This window comes from Salpingoeca rosetta (genome assembly GCF_000188695.1).
Source record: "Salpingoeca rosetta unplaced genomic scaffold supercont1.2, whole genome shotgun sequence".
Taxonomy (NCBI): domain Eukaryota; class Choanoflagellata; order Craspedida; family Salpingoecidae; genus Salpingoeca; species Salpingoeca rosetta.
Window position 1 is genome coordinate 1737348 of NW_004754932.1, and position 12210 is coordinate 1749557.

Below are 12210 nucleotides of genomic sequence, written 5' to 3' on the forward strand. Positions count from 1 at the left end.
ACACACACACACAAATACACACACACACACATGCACGCACACACACATGCACGCACACACACACGCACGCACGCACACACATGCGCGCACATTAACACACACGCACACCTTTTTATCCATGTGGAAGGGACTACCGCATGTTTGGACACGTGTCGTACGTCGGTTCGTCTTCCATGGAAATATCTGTGACCGTTGACACAGACAGCGACACGGCACCAGAGGAGCGCGACAAAGTCATGGTACAAACAAGGCACTTTGCACGCACTGTTTGAAGGAAGCAAGCAAGTCACACGCGGTTGAGTTGGAGAGGGACACGTGTGGTAGTTTGATGTGTGCTGCACAAGCAGCTTACATGTACGCAACCCCGCCCTTCCTCCACACTCACATGTGCGCGTGTGCGCTTGCTGTGTGGTTGGCGTTCAGGTTGCCACGTTCACGATGGTGGCGCGCGATCCCGTGACCAAGTCAGCGTACCCCGTGAACAAGCTCAAGGCAACAACACCAGAGGAGGAGGAGATCATGAAACTCGGCGAGCACAACAAGCGTGTCAGAAAGGTACCGCATCACAGCAGGATGCACGCCGGCTGCCTGCCTACCTCTCTCTCTCACGCACGCACACACACACTCATAGCGTTGCTCTGCTTCAACCACACACATACACACACATACACACACATACACAACAACCCTAACACCAATCACTGACGCCAACACCACCAACAATATCATCCACCACGCGTGTACAGCGCGAGCGGGAGCAGTCTGTGCACCGCCAGCCGCCGACGGAGGAGGAGCGATTGATTGTGCATGATCTCTATCTCCGCTCCAAGGACACCACTCGCAAGCGCCCGCTCGACACATTGTGGATGTACGTGTGTGCACATGTCGGGTTCGTGGCGTGGAAACGTGGGTGTCTGTTGCGGTGCTCATCAGCGCGTTGACCCTCGACGCCTGCTTGACGCCTGCTTGACGTGTGCATGTGTGTGTGTGTTTTGGGGACAATCACCTCTCTTTGTCACTCTATCTTGTTGTCTGCGATGCACGTCTGCTGGACGAATGTCACCCCTCGACCCCCACCACCCCTGCGTGTGCTCTTCTTCACCAGGGTGGATACGCAGCGCCAGTCCATGCGCATGTGTCACCCGATTGAACGCAACATTCACAACAGCGTGAGTTGCCTTTATGTTCAACACCTCTGTGCTCAGTCATTCTCGACTTGTACCCATACACATCCAAACAGCATTGCTCGCTCTGTGCTCACCAGCCTTGCGTGCACGTGTTTGTTTGTGCGTGTGTGTTTGTTTGTGCCTTTTGTGTGTGTGTGTGTGTGTGTGTGTGTGTGTGTGTGTGCAGATCTTTGGCGGCTTCATCATGCGGGAGGCGTTTGAGATTGGATGGATGACTGCTGTGCTCGCCGTTAAGGACGTACATCAAAACCTGTGTGTGTGTGTATGTGTGTGTGTGTGTGTGTGTGTGTGTGTGACTTGCACTATTGGGATCGTCCAGGGACGTGTCACACTCACTTCAGCTGCCTCACGTTCCCACCAAATCCGCACCAACCTGTGTTCTGTGTGTCAACAGCACCCATTCCTGCTTGCCGTGGACGACATTTCATTCCAGCACCCGGTTGAGATTGGATCCCTGCTCACGTTCTCTTCCATGATCACATACGCACCGGGGAATGACAGCCGCGCCCTGCAAGTCGATGTCCGCGCTGAAGTCATCAGCCCAACGTGAGCACGGCTGCTGCTGACGGTGCATGCCTGTGTGTGTGTATGTGTGTGTGTGTGTGTGTTTGCGTAGGTGTGTGTATGTGTTTGCTTTGGTGTGTGTGTGTGTGTGCGTAGGTGTGCGAATGTGGACGCGGATATGGAGGGGTGGAGGAGGAGCAAACGGGACGACAAAGCACTGCTGTTGTTATTGTCATCTTCGGTGTTGATGTCATCTGTGCACGCGTATGGTTTTGCCCCTCCCCCCTCCCGCACTCCAGGACTGGCCAGAGCAAAGTGACCAACACGTTCCACTTTACGTTCTCTGCGCCTCACCCGACCGTGCCCACGGTTCTCCCCAGGACATACGAGGGTGCGACTTGCTCTGTGTTGTGATGATGAGTATGTGTTTGTTTGTTTGTTTGTTTGTTTGTGTTTGTGTGTTCGTGTCGTGTTGTGTTCGTGTTCTGCCTTTGCTCGTTTCACACTTATACATCCGTTCCCTCACCACCACCACCACCATTATCGTCATCATCATCAGAGTCCATGTGGTATCTTGACGGACGCCGTCGCTTCCTGAAGAGTCGCGAGGAGTGCAGACAGCTCTGCCCAGACCTGCTCAAGTACTACTGATCACTGACCCGCAGCAACAACGCACCCTGCAGTGTTGGAATGACGTGTATTGTGTATGTGTGTGTGTACACGTGCGCATTTGTGTTTTCTGCGGTTGCACATCGTCTGTGTGTCTCTTTGTTTCGTTGAGGGCTTGTTGAAATGGGAACAGTAAATGCATTGCTTAACGTCATCACACCGTTCCCAACACACACACACACACACACACACACACCTCTAGCACTATGCAACACTTCCTATCATGTGGTCGATTGATCCTCCATCAACGTCGTGTTGGTTCATTCAATGCAGACGCACAAGAGGAGGAAGTAGAGAACAAGGCAAACCAAGACACGCACACACATGCAAACACACACGCACACACATGCACACGCACACACGCGCGCGCACACACACGCGCGCGCGCGCGTGCCAAAGCACAGACGCAGTCGCAGAAGACGAGAAAGGTGTTGTGGGTCAGAATTTCTTCTGGCGGAGGACGAGGTCTTCGTACAGTTGTCGGTCTGTCGTCACGTCACCACCCTCCATCACCGAGCGAAGGTTGTTGATGTGGTCCAGGATCGCCTTGTACACAAACCGATACTGCGCCTGTTTGCGTGTGCGTGACATTGGTGTTTACATGTGTGTGTATGTGTATGTGTGTGTGTGTGTGCAAGTTGATGTGAGAGTTGGCAAGTGTGCACATGCGTGTGCACATGTGCTTGGTGTGTGACATGCACGCCACCAGCCATGACAACGTGTCCCCAACCAGCACAGCCTCCACCACCCCACACACAGACACACAGACACACAGACACACAGACACACGCACACACACACACACACACACACACACACACACACACACACACACACCGCCGTCTGGATCATGCCAGAGCGCTGTGCACGGATCCCCTGGATGCTCTTTTGGATGTCAACATCAATCCCAGTGCCTGCAGAACAAGGACACAAACGGTGTGCACCGCCCATGCATGAGTTGGGATGCTGGTCACGTGATACACCACACAACACGTGCATGTCATGCTGCCATCCCCCAATGCACACCACACAAACCTTTCCCTTCCATCATCATCATCATCATCATCATCATCATCATCATCATCATCATCATCTCATCATCATCATCATCAGCAGCAGCAGCAGTCACAACCAACAGCTGCTCGCACCTTCTTGCTCAATCTTGTCCATGATGATGTCGATGACGATGATGGTGCCCGTTCGCCCAATACCAGCACTGCACACAAAAGAGTGGCGGTGTTTGTTTGTTTGTTTGTTTGTTTGTTTGTGTGTGTGTGTGTGTGTGTGTGTGTGTGTGTGTGTGTGTGTTTGTGTGTGTGTGTGTGTGTGTCAAAATGCAATATAAGCACGGGCACGACGTACACGCGTTTCAAACCACAGGCCCAGATGTACGCAAGAGAAGACAGCACACACACACACATGCACACACACATGCACGGGATCAGCACCTGCAATGGACGAGGAGGGGCCCGACAGGACGCTGGCTCTTCTCCTTGACGTCTTTATTGTGTTCGCGGACCGTGAGGAGAAGGCTGAGAATCTCTGCATCGTCGGGAACACCGTGGTCCGGCCAGTTGGTGTAGTGGTACTGATACACCGTCCGCGCAGGGTCAGAGCCTGCACAGGCAAGCGCGTAAAACACACACGCACACACACGCACACACACACGCACACACACACACACACACGCCAGTACATGCACGACGAGTGAGCGCACGCACGTGTAAAACTGCACACACACAGACACACAGACACACAGACACACACACACAGACATACAGACACACACACACACACACACACACACACACCCTTCTGGACGACGAGGGTGCGGATAATGAAAGGGCCCCTGTCCTCTTCGGCCTGCATCAGCACGCGGAAGCCGCCGTAGTCGGCGCTGTCCCCGGCGTTGTCAGGCCAGTAGCGTGTGCACTTGTGGCGCCCGCGCTCAACCTCCTTCGTCACCATCACCACAATGTGAACTGGGAGGTGGTAGTTGAAGGGGGATGTGACGAGGATGTGAGGAGGATGGGTGTTAAGGCTTTGTGATGATGGGTGCGATTGCTGGGGGATGTGGAGGGCAGTGATGTGAAGACAGGGGTTCTCGCAAAGACATATTCTGGGACAGTCTCACACAGACACAGACACACACAGACACAGAACACACACTCACACACAGAGAACACCGACACACACACACACGCACACACACATGTACACACGCGCACCATCGTTCTCCCAGATCATCTGCCAGAAGGAGGGCACGGTTGTGGGCATGCAGCCCTGTGACGCAATGTAGGCGTGGTTGGTGCCAGCAGCCTCGCCGTTGACGTAATTCGCGTTGATGTAATCGGCGCCAACTTCCGGTCCGACATCACGCAACTTCACACGCGTCTCATCGTCTGCAAACACACACGCAGCGGCACGTCAACCGCCAGTGAGAGCATGTGTGGGTACATGTGTGTGTGTGTGAGTGTGTGGTTTGCTTTTGGTGTTTGTGTGTGTGAGTGTTTTGGTGAGTGTGTGCGTTTTGTGTTGGGGGGGGGTGCATATGACTCTTGGTGAGTGTTTCGGTAGGGGTGCGTGTGAAGAGAAAACACAAGACGGACAGGCTGCTCCGCACACGTGTACACGTGCACGCAAGCGCGTGCATGCATGTGCGCACGCATGCATGCACGCACAAGGGAGGATGTTTTTGTATCTGTTCTTGGGCTTGTTCTCTGGACGGGTGCCCTCAATGCGCGGCTTCTCGAGAAACTGTGCCTCCATCTGCTGCAACTGCTCGAATTCTTCAAAGAACCCGGCCCGCGCCCCAACATCGTCAGACTCCTGCGCACACAGCAAGACGTGATGGGTGGTGGTGGTGGTGGGGGGGACATAAGACGACCAGAGCGCAAAGGCCAGCTTGTCAGCAGGAGCACCACCACCATGAGCACAACCACCATGAGCGGCAGCACCACTATGACAACCACGATCATGGCACCTTTGAGAGCTCGTCGAATCTGCCTGCGATGGCGGAGAGGGTGAGGCGGGTTGCGTTGAAGGGGTACACCAGCTTCACCACGCGGCTGTTGGCCTCAATAATCGGATGCTTCTTGTAGTGCTCAACTGCAGCGAGAGGGTGATGTGTATAGGGAAGGGGCAAAGCGAAGAAGCATTGCGTGAGGTGCAGGTCATGGCGAGTCAAGTTAGCAGAGTCACAATGTGGTGTGCAGCCAAACAGAAGGGGGGGGGGAAGAAAGGCGCAGAGGCGGGCATGCTGAAAGACGCCCACTTTGAAGGCAATGACGGAAGATGCGTGCACGACACACAGATATGAACAAAAAAATACATGCACACACACATACATGCATACATCTGCACACACACACACATACATACATACATACATACATACATACATACATACATACATACATACATACATACCATACATACATACACATACATACACATACATACATACATACATACATCTGCACACACACACATACATACATACATACACATCTACACACACAGATACATAATACACGCAAACACATACACACACAGCGTATGTACATGCTGTACAACGCACTGAGGGAAGCGAGGTCGCAGAACTGCTGTCCGCCACCAAGATCATACACGCCGCGACCGGCACGGATCATGATATGCGTCACTTCGTTCTTCACCCTGATGGCAAGGGCAGCGCCAACAGTTGGGACAGCGTGAGGGCAACGCGACACTCGTCTGATTGCACACACACACACACATACGTGTGGTCTGTAATTCCACTCATCACCACCACACCACCACCATTCACGCATGCCAATGATCGTCATGTGACATGTGTGTGTGTGCGTGTATGTGTGTGTATGTGTGTGCGTGTATGTGTGTGTATGTGTGTGCGTGTATGTGTGTGTATGTGTGTGTGTGTGTGTGTTCAGATGGATACCTGACGGTGAGGACGTAGCGACCGGGCTGGCTGGAGGATGTGCGCACGAGATACGAGCCGTCCTGCCCGCGCTGCATCAGCGCCTCCTCGCTCTCCCGACTCGACAGGTTGCCGTGGAACCACCTGCAGCATTGTGTACCCAGAGTCGCACAACAATGCACACGCACAACACAATACACACCACAATACACACCACAACACACACACACACACATACATACACACACGTGGTGAGCGCCGTGTGACCAGTGGATACGAGTGACAACAAGTGCAAGAGTATCAGTGGATTATGCGTGCACCTCTCTGATGTCGGGTCTTCCGAGAGGAGGGGGTCCAGCAGCTCAATCTCATTGCCGTTTTTCTCTTTCAGCTGGAGGCGGGGGCAACATAGGAAAGCACGTGAGCTCAGAAGTGTAACGAACACACGCAACACATACCACAGTAAGTGCATACGTGCATGGGTCCACAACACAAACACACACTGCACACACACACACACACATCCCCCACCCTCACACCACAACGCAACGCAACGCAACAACAGACAACCCCCTCCCCAATGCTCAGATATGGCCATACACTGACCGTGTTGTGCTCCTGTGTGTAGTATGAGATGAGCTCTGACAAGTTGGCAAACTTCTCGCCGCCATACAGGTCATAGAAATCGCCTGTGTTCTGGATCTTGACGTGCAGCACGGAGTCGCCACGACTGGCAGTGGACAGCACATGATCAACGCAAAGCGGCAGCGTTTGTGTCGACGTCAGCACGCGTGTCCCCATCGCAGCAACAACAGCAACAAATTCAGAACAACACAACTGAGAGCGTGCTAGCTACGAGGAAGCAAGATCACGCCTGACAGAACGCACACACACAAACACGCGCACACACGCACACACACACACACACACACACACACACACACGAACACAACATAGCATACGCGCACAACACACACATATGCTTGGGACGTACAGCACGGAGAGGGCGTAGTCGTTCTTGTTGGTTTGGCTGCTTCGAACAAGGAAGGAGCCATGCTTGCCATACTGCTTCAGCAGCTTCTCGGCATCCAGGCCCGAGATTGTTGGGTGGAACCACCTGTGCAGCCACCAATGCAACGTGTGTTAGTGAGGTTGCGCTTGCAAGGATCCTTGAGCAAACACCACACAGGAGGACAAGCAACACGCAAGAAACCCGTCAACAACAGTACAAACACTGGTGTGAGGAATCGGCACATGTGACACGTACCGACGAGCCATTGTGCTTGATGTTGTTTGCTCCTCGCTGGGGCTGTTGTGAGACAAAGTGGTCACGTCTTGTGCTGTACATTCCAGCAAGACACATACACGCTTACTCGTGAGAACAAGATAAGGTAGCGTGCATTCCAGTGAGCGAGCGAGCGAGAGACAGCACTCCACACCACTCAAGGCCACTTCAAAGACACTCCCACTCCACCTCTCGTCATTCTCATCAGCAGCGTCCTTCCAAACCTTTTTTGTGCCAGCGCGAAATGGGCCCGTTGCAACCAGCACACCCCCCAACACAAAAATTTCGTATTGTTGCGAGGTTGTGAGTCGCAATTTATGGTGTTGGATTCTTTTTTGAGGACGCTTGCTTGGTTGGTTGGTGCACGTGGTTTTGTGAAGCAGCGCCACCATTGTTGTTCTTGGCCGTCGACGCTTGTGTGTGTGTGGTGTGCATCTTTTGGTGTGTTGATCCATCGTCGGTGTTGAGCTGATACCGCGGACATGGGAAAGAAGAGCAAGACGGGAAAAGCCCGGTGAGTAGGTTGTCACCCATGACAAGGCGTGTGTCCCATGTGTTTGAGCACATGTGATTTTTGAGTGGCTTGTCTGCGTTCAACATCTTGGGTTTGATCTCACGGTGCCGTTGCCATTGTGTATGTGCTGCAGTCGTGATAAGTTCTACCATCTCGCCAAGGAGAGCGGTACGTTTGAGTGGAACCAAACACTGGCTGCGTTTCTGTTTGCTTATGGGATTGCATGTGGATGTATGTACCTGTGTGCAAGCCGCCTTTGCACACATGTCCGTGTGTGTGTGTGTGTGTGTGTGTGTGTGTGTGTGTGTGTGTGTGTGTGTGTGTGTGTGTGTGTGTGTGTGTAGTATACATACTGCTTGGGGTATGTAATTGTTAGTTGCAGCCCTGAGATAGGACAACATAGGATCTGTAGCCTGCCTTCGATAAAAAGCAGTGGGTGCTGTAATTCAGAGAACACGACACCGCACTTTAGCATCTGGTATCATTAACAGCGTTTTAGTTTCCTAGGGCCGATGTGGATTGACCTACAGATCCAAGTGAAATATCTCATATCAATTAATGATACTATGTAGTTGGAGTACTTTTTGGTGGGGCGTAGTTCTCAGAGGGCTTAGGTGAGCGATACCACATTGTGCAATATGTGTTTTGCGCCGCACACATCTGTGTGTGTGTGTGTGCGTGTGTATGGCGGCTGTGATGATGGTCGTAGCATTCATTGGTCACTCGCCACTGTTCGCTCATGTTGCCTTCCTGCCCTTTGTGCACACTTGATGTTGTCTTGGCACCTAACACAGGCCTCCGTGCCCGTTCCGCGTTCAAGCTGCTGCAACTGAACCGCCAGTATGACTTCCTCACAGGAGCCAGCGTCTGGTGAGTGCCATGCTGTGGATGGCAATTGCTGTATTGTCGTCGCTGATGCTGGTTGTGCATGATGTTGGAGGATGGTGCTGGTTGTGCATGGCGCTGGTCTTAATGGGCGGCTGCCATCGGTCGGCAGAGACCACGTTGGTGTGACCAGTCCTGTGTGATCCGTGTCCCGTGTCACGTTCCACATTTCGCTCACCCACTTGACCCCACGTCTCCTGCCTCACGCTGCCACCTGTGACTCGCTACACGCCCCCATTGCCCTCCTTTCCGCCACCGCAATAATTGCACAGCATCGATCTGTGCGCTGCGCCTGGTGGCTGGATGCAGGTTGCCAAGGAGGCAATGACAAAGAACTCAAACACAACCGTGATTGGCGTGGACCTTGTGCCGATCCAGCCCATCAAGGGCTGCATCTCCATCCAGGCAGACATCACCACAGAGCACTGCCGCGCGCAGCTGCGCAAGAACATGAACCACAGGAAGGCCGACGTGGTGCTGCACGATGGTGCCCCCAACGTCGGTACCTCCTGGATTCAGGACGCCTTTACCCAGGGTACGAACCACCGCTACATGCATACAGTGCCGTTTACACCAAGCACGTTTGGCCTCCACTTTAATTTTCATCTTGCCCACAAAACGTGACTACTACTCACGTCTTTTCTGCACACACACGCACGCACGCACACACGCACACACACACACACACACACACACACACACACACACACACACACACACACACAGCCGAGCTTGTGCTGCAGTCCCTGAAGTTGGCGACGCAGTTTCTGCGCAAGGGCGGCACCTTTGTGACCAAGGTGTTCCGGTCACGTGACTACCCGAAGCTGCTGTATGTCTTTGGCAAGCTGTTTGAGAAGGTGCACGCCACAAAGCCCTCATCATCGCGTAACGTCTCCGCAGAGATCTTCGTCGTCTGCCAGGTGTGTGCGTGTGTGCGGGGAGTTGTGTGGCCGTGTCTGTGATTGCATGAATTCGTGCATGTGATTCTCCGTGTCATCGCTTGCGGCACAATCTGCTGTACTTCTTTTCGCTTGCCTGAGTGCTCACGTACACACACGCACACACACGCACACATACACACACATACACACACATACGCACACACACGCATTCACCGTTACCCCACCCCACCATCATCACCACCATGTTTGTGCCTGCATGCAGCGGTATGTTGCGCCGCACCGCATTGACCCGCGGCTGCTTGACTCTCGCACGGTCTTCAGCGAGGTTGAGCCCGAGAAGGAGGAGCCAAATGTCCTCCAACAGAAGGAAAAGAAGAAGAACAAGCCAAAGCCAGAGGTGCGTCACACACTTCAACGAAGGGGGGGGGTTGATTTTGTGTGTGTGTGTGTGTGTGAATGTGTGTGTGTGAGCGTGTGTGTGTTTGAGCGTGCGCGTGTGTGTTTGTTGGGCGGTGATTGGCACGCGTTGGGTCTCGGTCCTGCAGCGCAACAAGTAGTGTGTCATTCTGTCGCATCTCATTGCTGAATTGTTACGTGTGCAGGGTTACGAGGAAGGCAACTACACGCAGTACAAAGACGTGAATGTCGACGAATTCATTCGCGCGTATGTTCGATCGCTGCACATCCATGCTTGCACACACCCAACAATTACATACATGCGCCCACCCACACACCCACAGTCACACACACACATACACACACTGCGCATGCACTCGTACACACGCGCACGTGAATGGTGCGAATGAAATACACGCCTTGCTTCTCACATGCCATCCCTATGCGTTGAATGCAATGCGGCCATGACAGGAATGACTTTATGACAATGCTGTCGACGTACTCAGCATTCACCTTCTCTCCAAACAGGTCAGCTTGCTTTCGGGTGTGTGCATATGCGTGAGGGTGCTGGTGTGCGCGTGTGTGCGTGTGTGGTGTTGATCACAGCACATTTAAGGCTGTGGGGAACACCGCCGCATCCACTGCACAGTCAGCCATTCGTACATGCACGTAGAATTGTGGCTAACGCCCGCTTTGTGTGTGTGTGTGTGTGTCATTGGCCGTGCACTTCACACCAGCCCGCTGCTGAAGCTGCCGGAGACGACGCCAGAAATCAAGGCCCTGTGCGAGGACTTGAAGCTCCTTAACAAGAAGGACTTCAAGTATGTGTGCATATGCGGTGTGAAGGGAGACCGTTACTCGCAACCTTTGCATGAACCCCGTTTCCTCTCTGTGCGCTCTGCTTCATACCACACTCACCCGAGACGACTCACTCACTCACTCACTCACTCACTCACTCACTCACTCACTCACTCACTCACTCACTCACTCACTCACTCACTCACCACCACTACCACCACCACTGCGGTGACCAGGACGCTGATCAAGTGGCGGCAGAAGATGCGCGGGTGGCTGCGGGCGCTTGCAGAGGAACAGATTCGACGCGACGGCGGCGATGGCAATGATGACAACAAGGTGGCACATCTGCACGTCTACGTGTGCGTGTTTGGATGTTTGAGTGAGCGCACGAGTGGGTGCGATGTGTGCGCATCAAGCAACATTATCATGTCATGTCGTGCTTGTGATCTTCGTCTCAACGTCTCCATCCCCCCCCTATAATCAAACACCAACACACACGCACAAACAAACATACACATGTGTCAATACACAATTACACACGCACACATAGGAAAAGGCTGGCGGCAGCGGTGACGACAAGAGGAAAGGAGACACGACCACGACCACGAACAAGACGGACGATGCCAATGGTAACGCCGATGGTGACGAGGAGGAGAGCGATGAGGACGAGGACGACGGCCTGCTGTCTGCACTGAAGGATGCCGCTGCAAAGGAGCGGGCGAAGATGAAACGTCTGCGCAAGCGCCGCACGAAGATGAACCTCAAGCTCAAGGAGAGGCTCAGTCTCCAGGTCTGCCACCTTGCACATGACACGAAACTTGCTCTCTGGTGGTGGTAGCGGTGGTAGCAATGGTGGTGGTGGTGGTGGTGGTGCAAACATAGTTCCACTGGCGATTGCTGCTCTGTTTCTTTTTGGTGTTCTGTGTGTATTCTGTGTGTGTGTGTGCGTGTGCGTGCGTGTGTGTGTGTGTGTATTCTGTGTGCGTGTGCGTGTGTGTGTGTGTGTGCGCGCGCGCTGGGCACGTTTCTCTCTCTCTCTCTCTCTCTCTCTCTCTCTCTCCTTCCTCTTGTCTCTGGGTTGCTCATTTAGCCACAAGTCTCTCGTACGTTGTTGCCGCTCTCACTCGTTCCACCGCAACCCCATGCTCCACCCC

At 53.4% G+C, this 12210-nt stretch overlaps 3 protein-coding genes across 3 annotated transcripts in view; 2 read left to right on the forward strand and 1 right to left on the reverse strand.

Annotated features, from left to right (window-relative positions):
• The window catches only part of PTSG_11662 (uncharacterized protein), a gene marked incomplete at both ends in the record, with an annotated part of 3450 nt that extends 1108 nt beyond the window's left edge, over positions 1-2342 (forward strand). The window contains 7 exons of the mRNA XM_004998362.1: positions 424-555; positions 747-868; positions 1106-1169; positions 1354-1425; positions 1582-1733; positions 1991-2082; positions 2251-2342. Of these exons, the coding sequence (XP_004998419.1) occupies positions 424-555; positions 747-868; positions 1106-1169; positions 1354-1425; positions 1582-1733; positions 1991-2082; positions 2251-2342 (726 nt within the window). The remainder of the gene's footprint in view (positions 1-423; positions 556-746; positions 869-1105; positions 1170-1353; positions 1426-1581; positions 1734-1990; positions 2083-2250) is intronic.
• Positions 2343-2597: 255 nt separating this feature from the next.
• Positions 2598-7801, reverse strand: PTSG_00947 (tyrosine-protein phosphatase corkscrew). Its single transcript, XM_004998363.1, has 15 exons — positions 7786-7801; positions 7544-7616; positions 7271-7393; positions 6883-7006; positions 6597-6667; positions 6298-6420; positions 5941-6035; positions 5344-5468; positions 5042-5189; positions 4589-4762; positions 4172-4342; positions 3809-3977; positions 3509-3576; positions 3198-3274; positions 2598-2930 (listed from the first exon to the last, which is right to left on the reverse strand). The coding sequence occupies exons 2-15, from the start codon at positions 7552-7554 to the stop codon at positions 2799-2801; spliced, it is 1611 nt and encodes a 536-aa protein (XP_004998420.1). The 5' UTR covers positions 7555-7616; positions 7786-7801; the 3' UTR covers positions 2598-2798.
• Positions 7802-8043: 242 nt separating this feature from the next.
• The window catches only part of PTSG_00948 (FtsJ cell division protein), a gene marked incomplete at both ends in the record, with an annotated part of 7381 nt that continues 3214 nt past the window's right edge, over positions 8044-12210 (forward strand). The window contains 11 exons of the mRNA XM_004998364.1: positions 8044-8075; positions 8209-8243; positions 8870-8945; positions 9233-9495; positions 9687-9880; positions 10125-10259; positions 10465-10526; positions 10730-10786; positions 10996-11079; positions 11293-11392; positions 11670-11846. Of these exons, the coding sequence (XP_004998421.1) occupies positions 8044-8075; positions 8209-8243; positions 8870-8945; positions 9233-9495; positions 9687-9880; positions 10125-10259; positions 10465-10526; positions 10730-10786; positions 10996-11079; positions 11293-11392; positions 11670-11846 (1215 nt within the window). The remainder of the gene's footprint in view (positions 8076-8208; positions 8244-8869; positions 8946-9232; positions 9496-9686; positions 9881-10124; positions 10260-10464; positions 10527-10729; positions 10787-10995; positions 11080-11292; positions 11393-11669; positions 11847-12210) is intronic.

Coding starts and splice junctions, on each gene's coding strand:
- PTSG_00947 (XM_004998363.1), bottom strand. Junction 3,577..3,808: donor CCCCTCCTCGTCCATTGCAG/GTGCTGATCCCG, acceptor TTTTGTGTGCAG/TGCTGGTATTGGGCGAACGG. Junction 3,275..3,508: donor GGACAAGATTGAGCAAGAAG/GTGCGAGCAGCT, acceptor CTTGTTCTGCAG/GCACTGGGATTGATGTTGAC.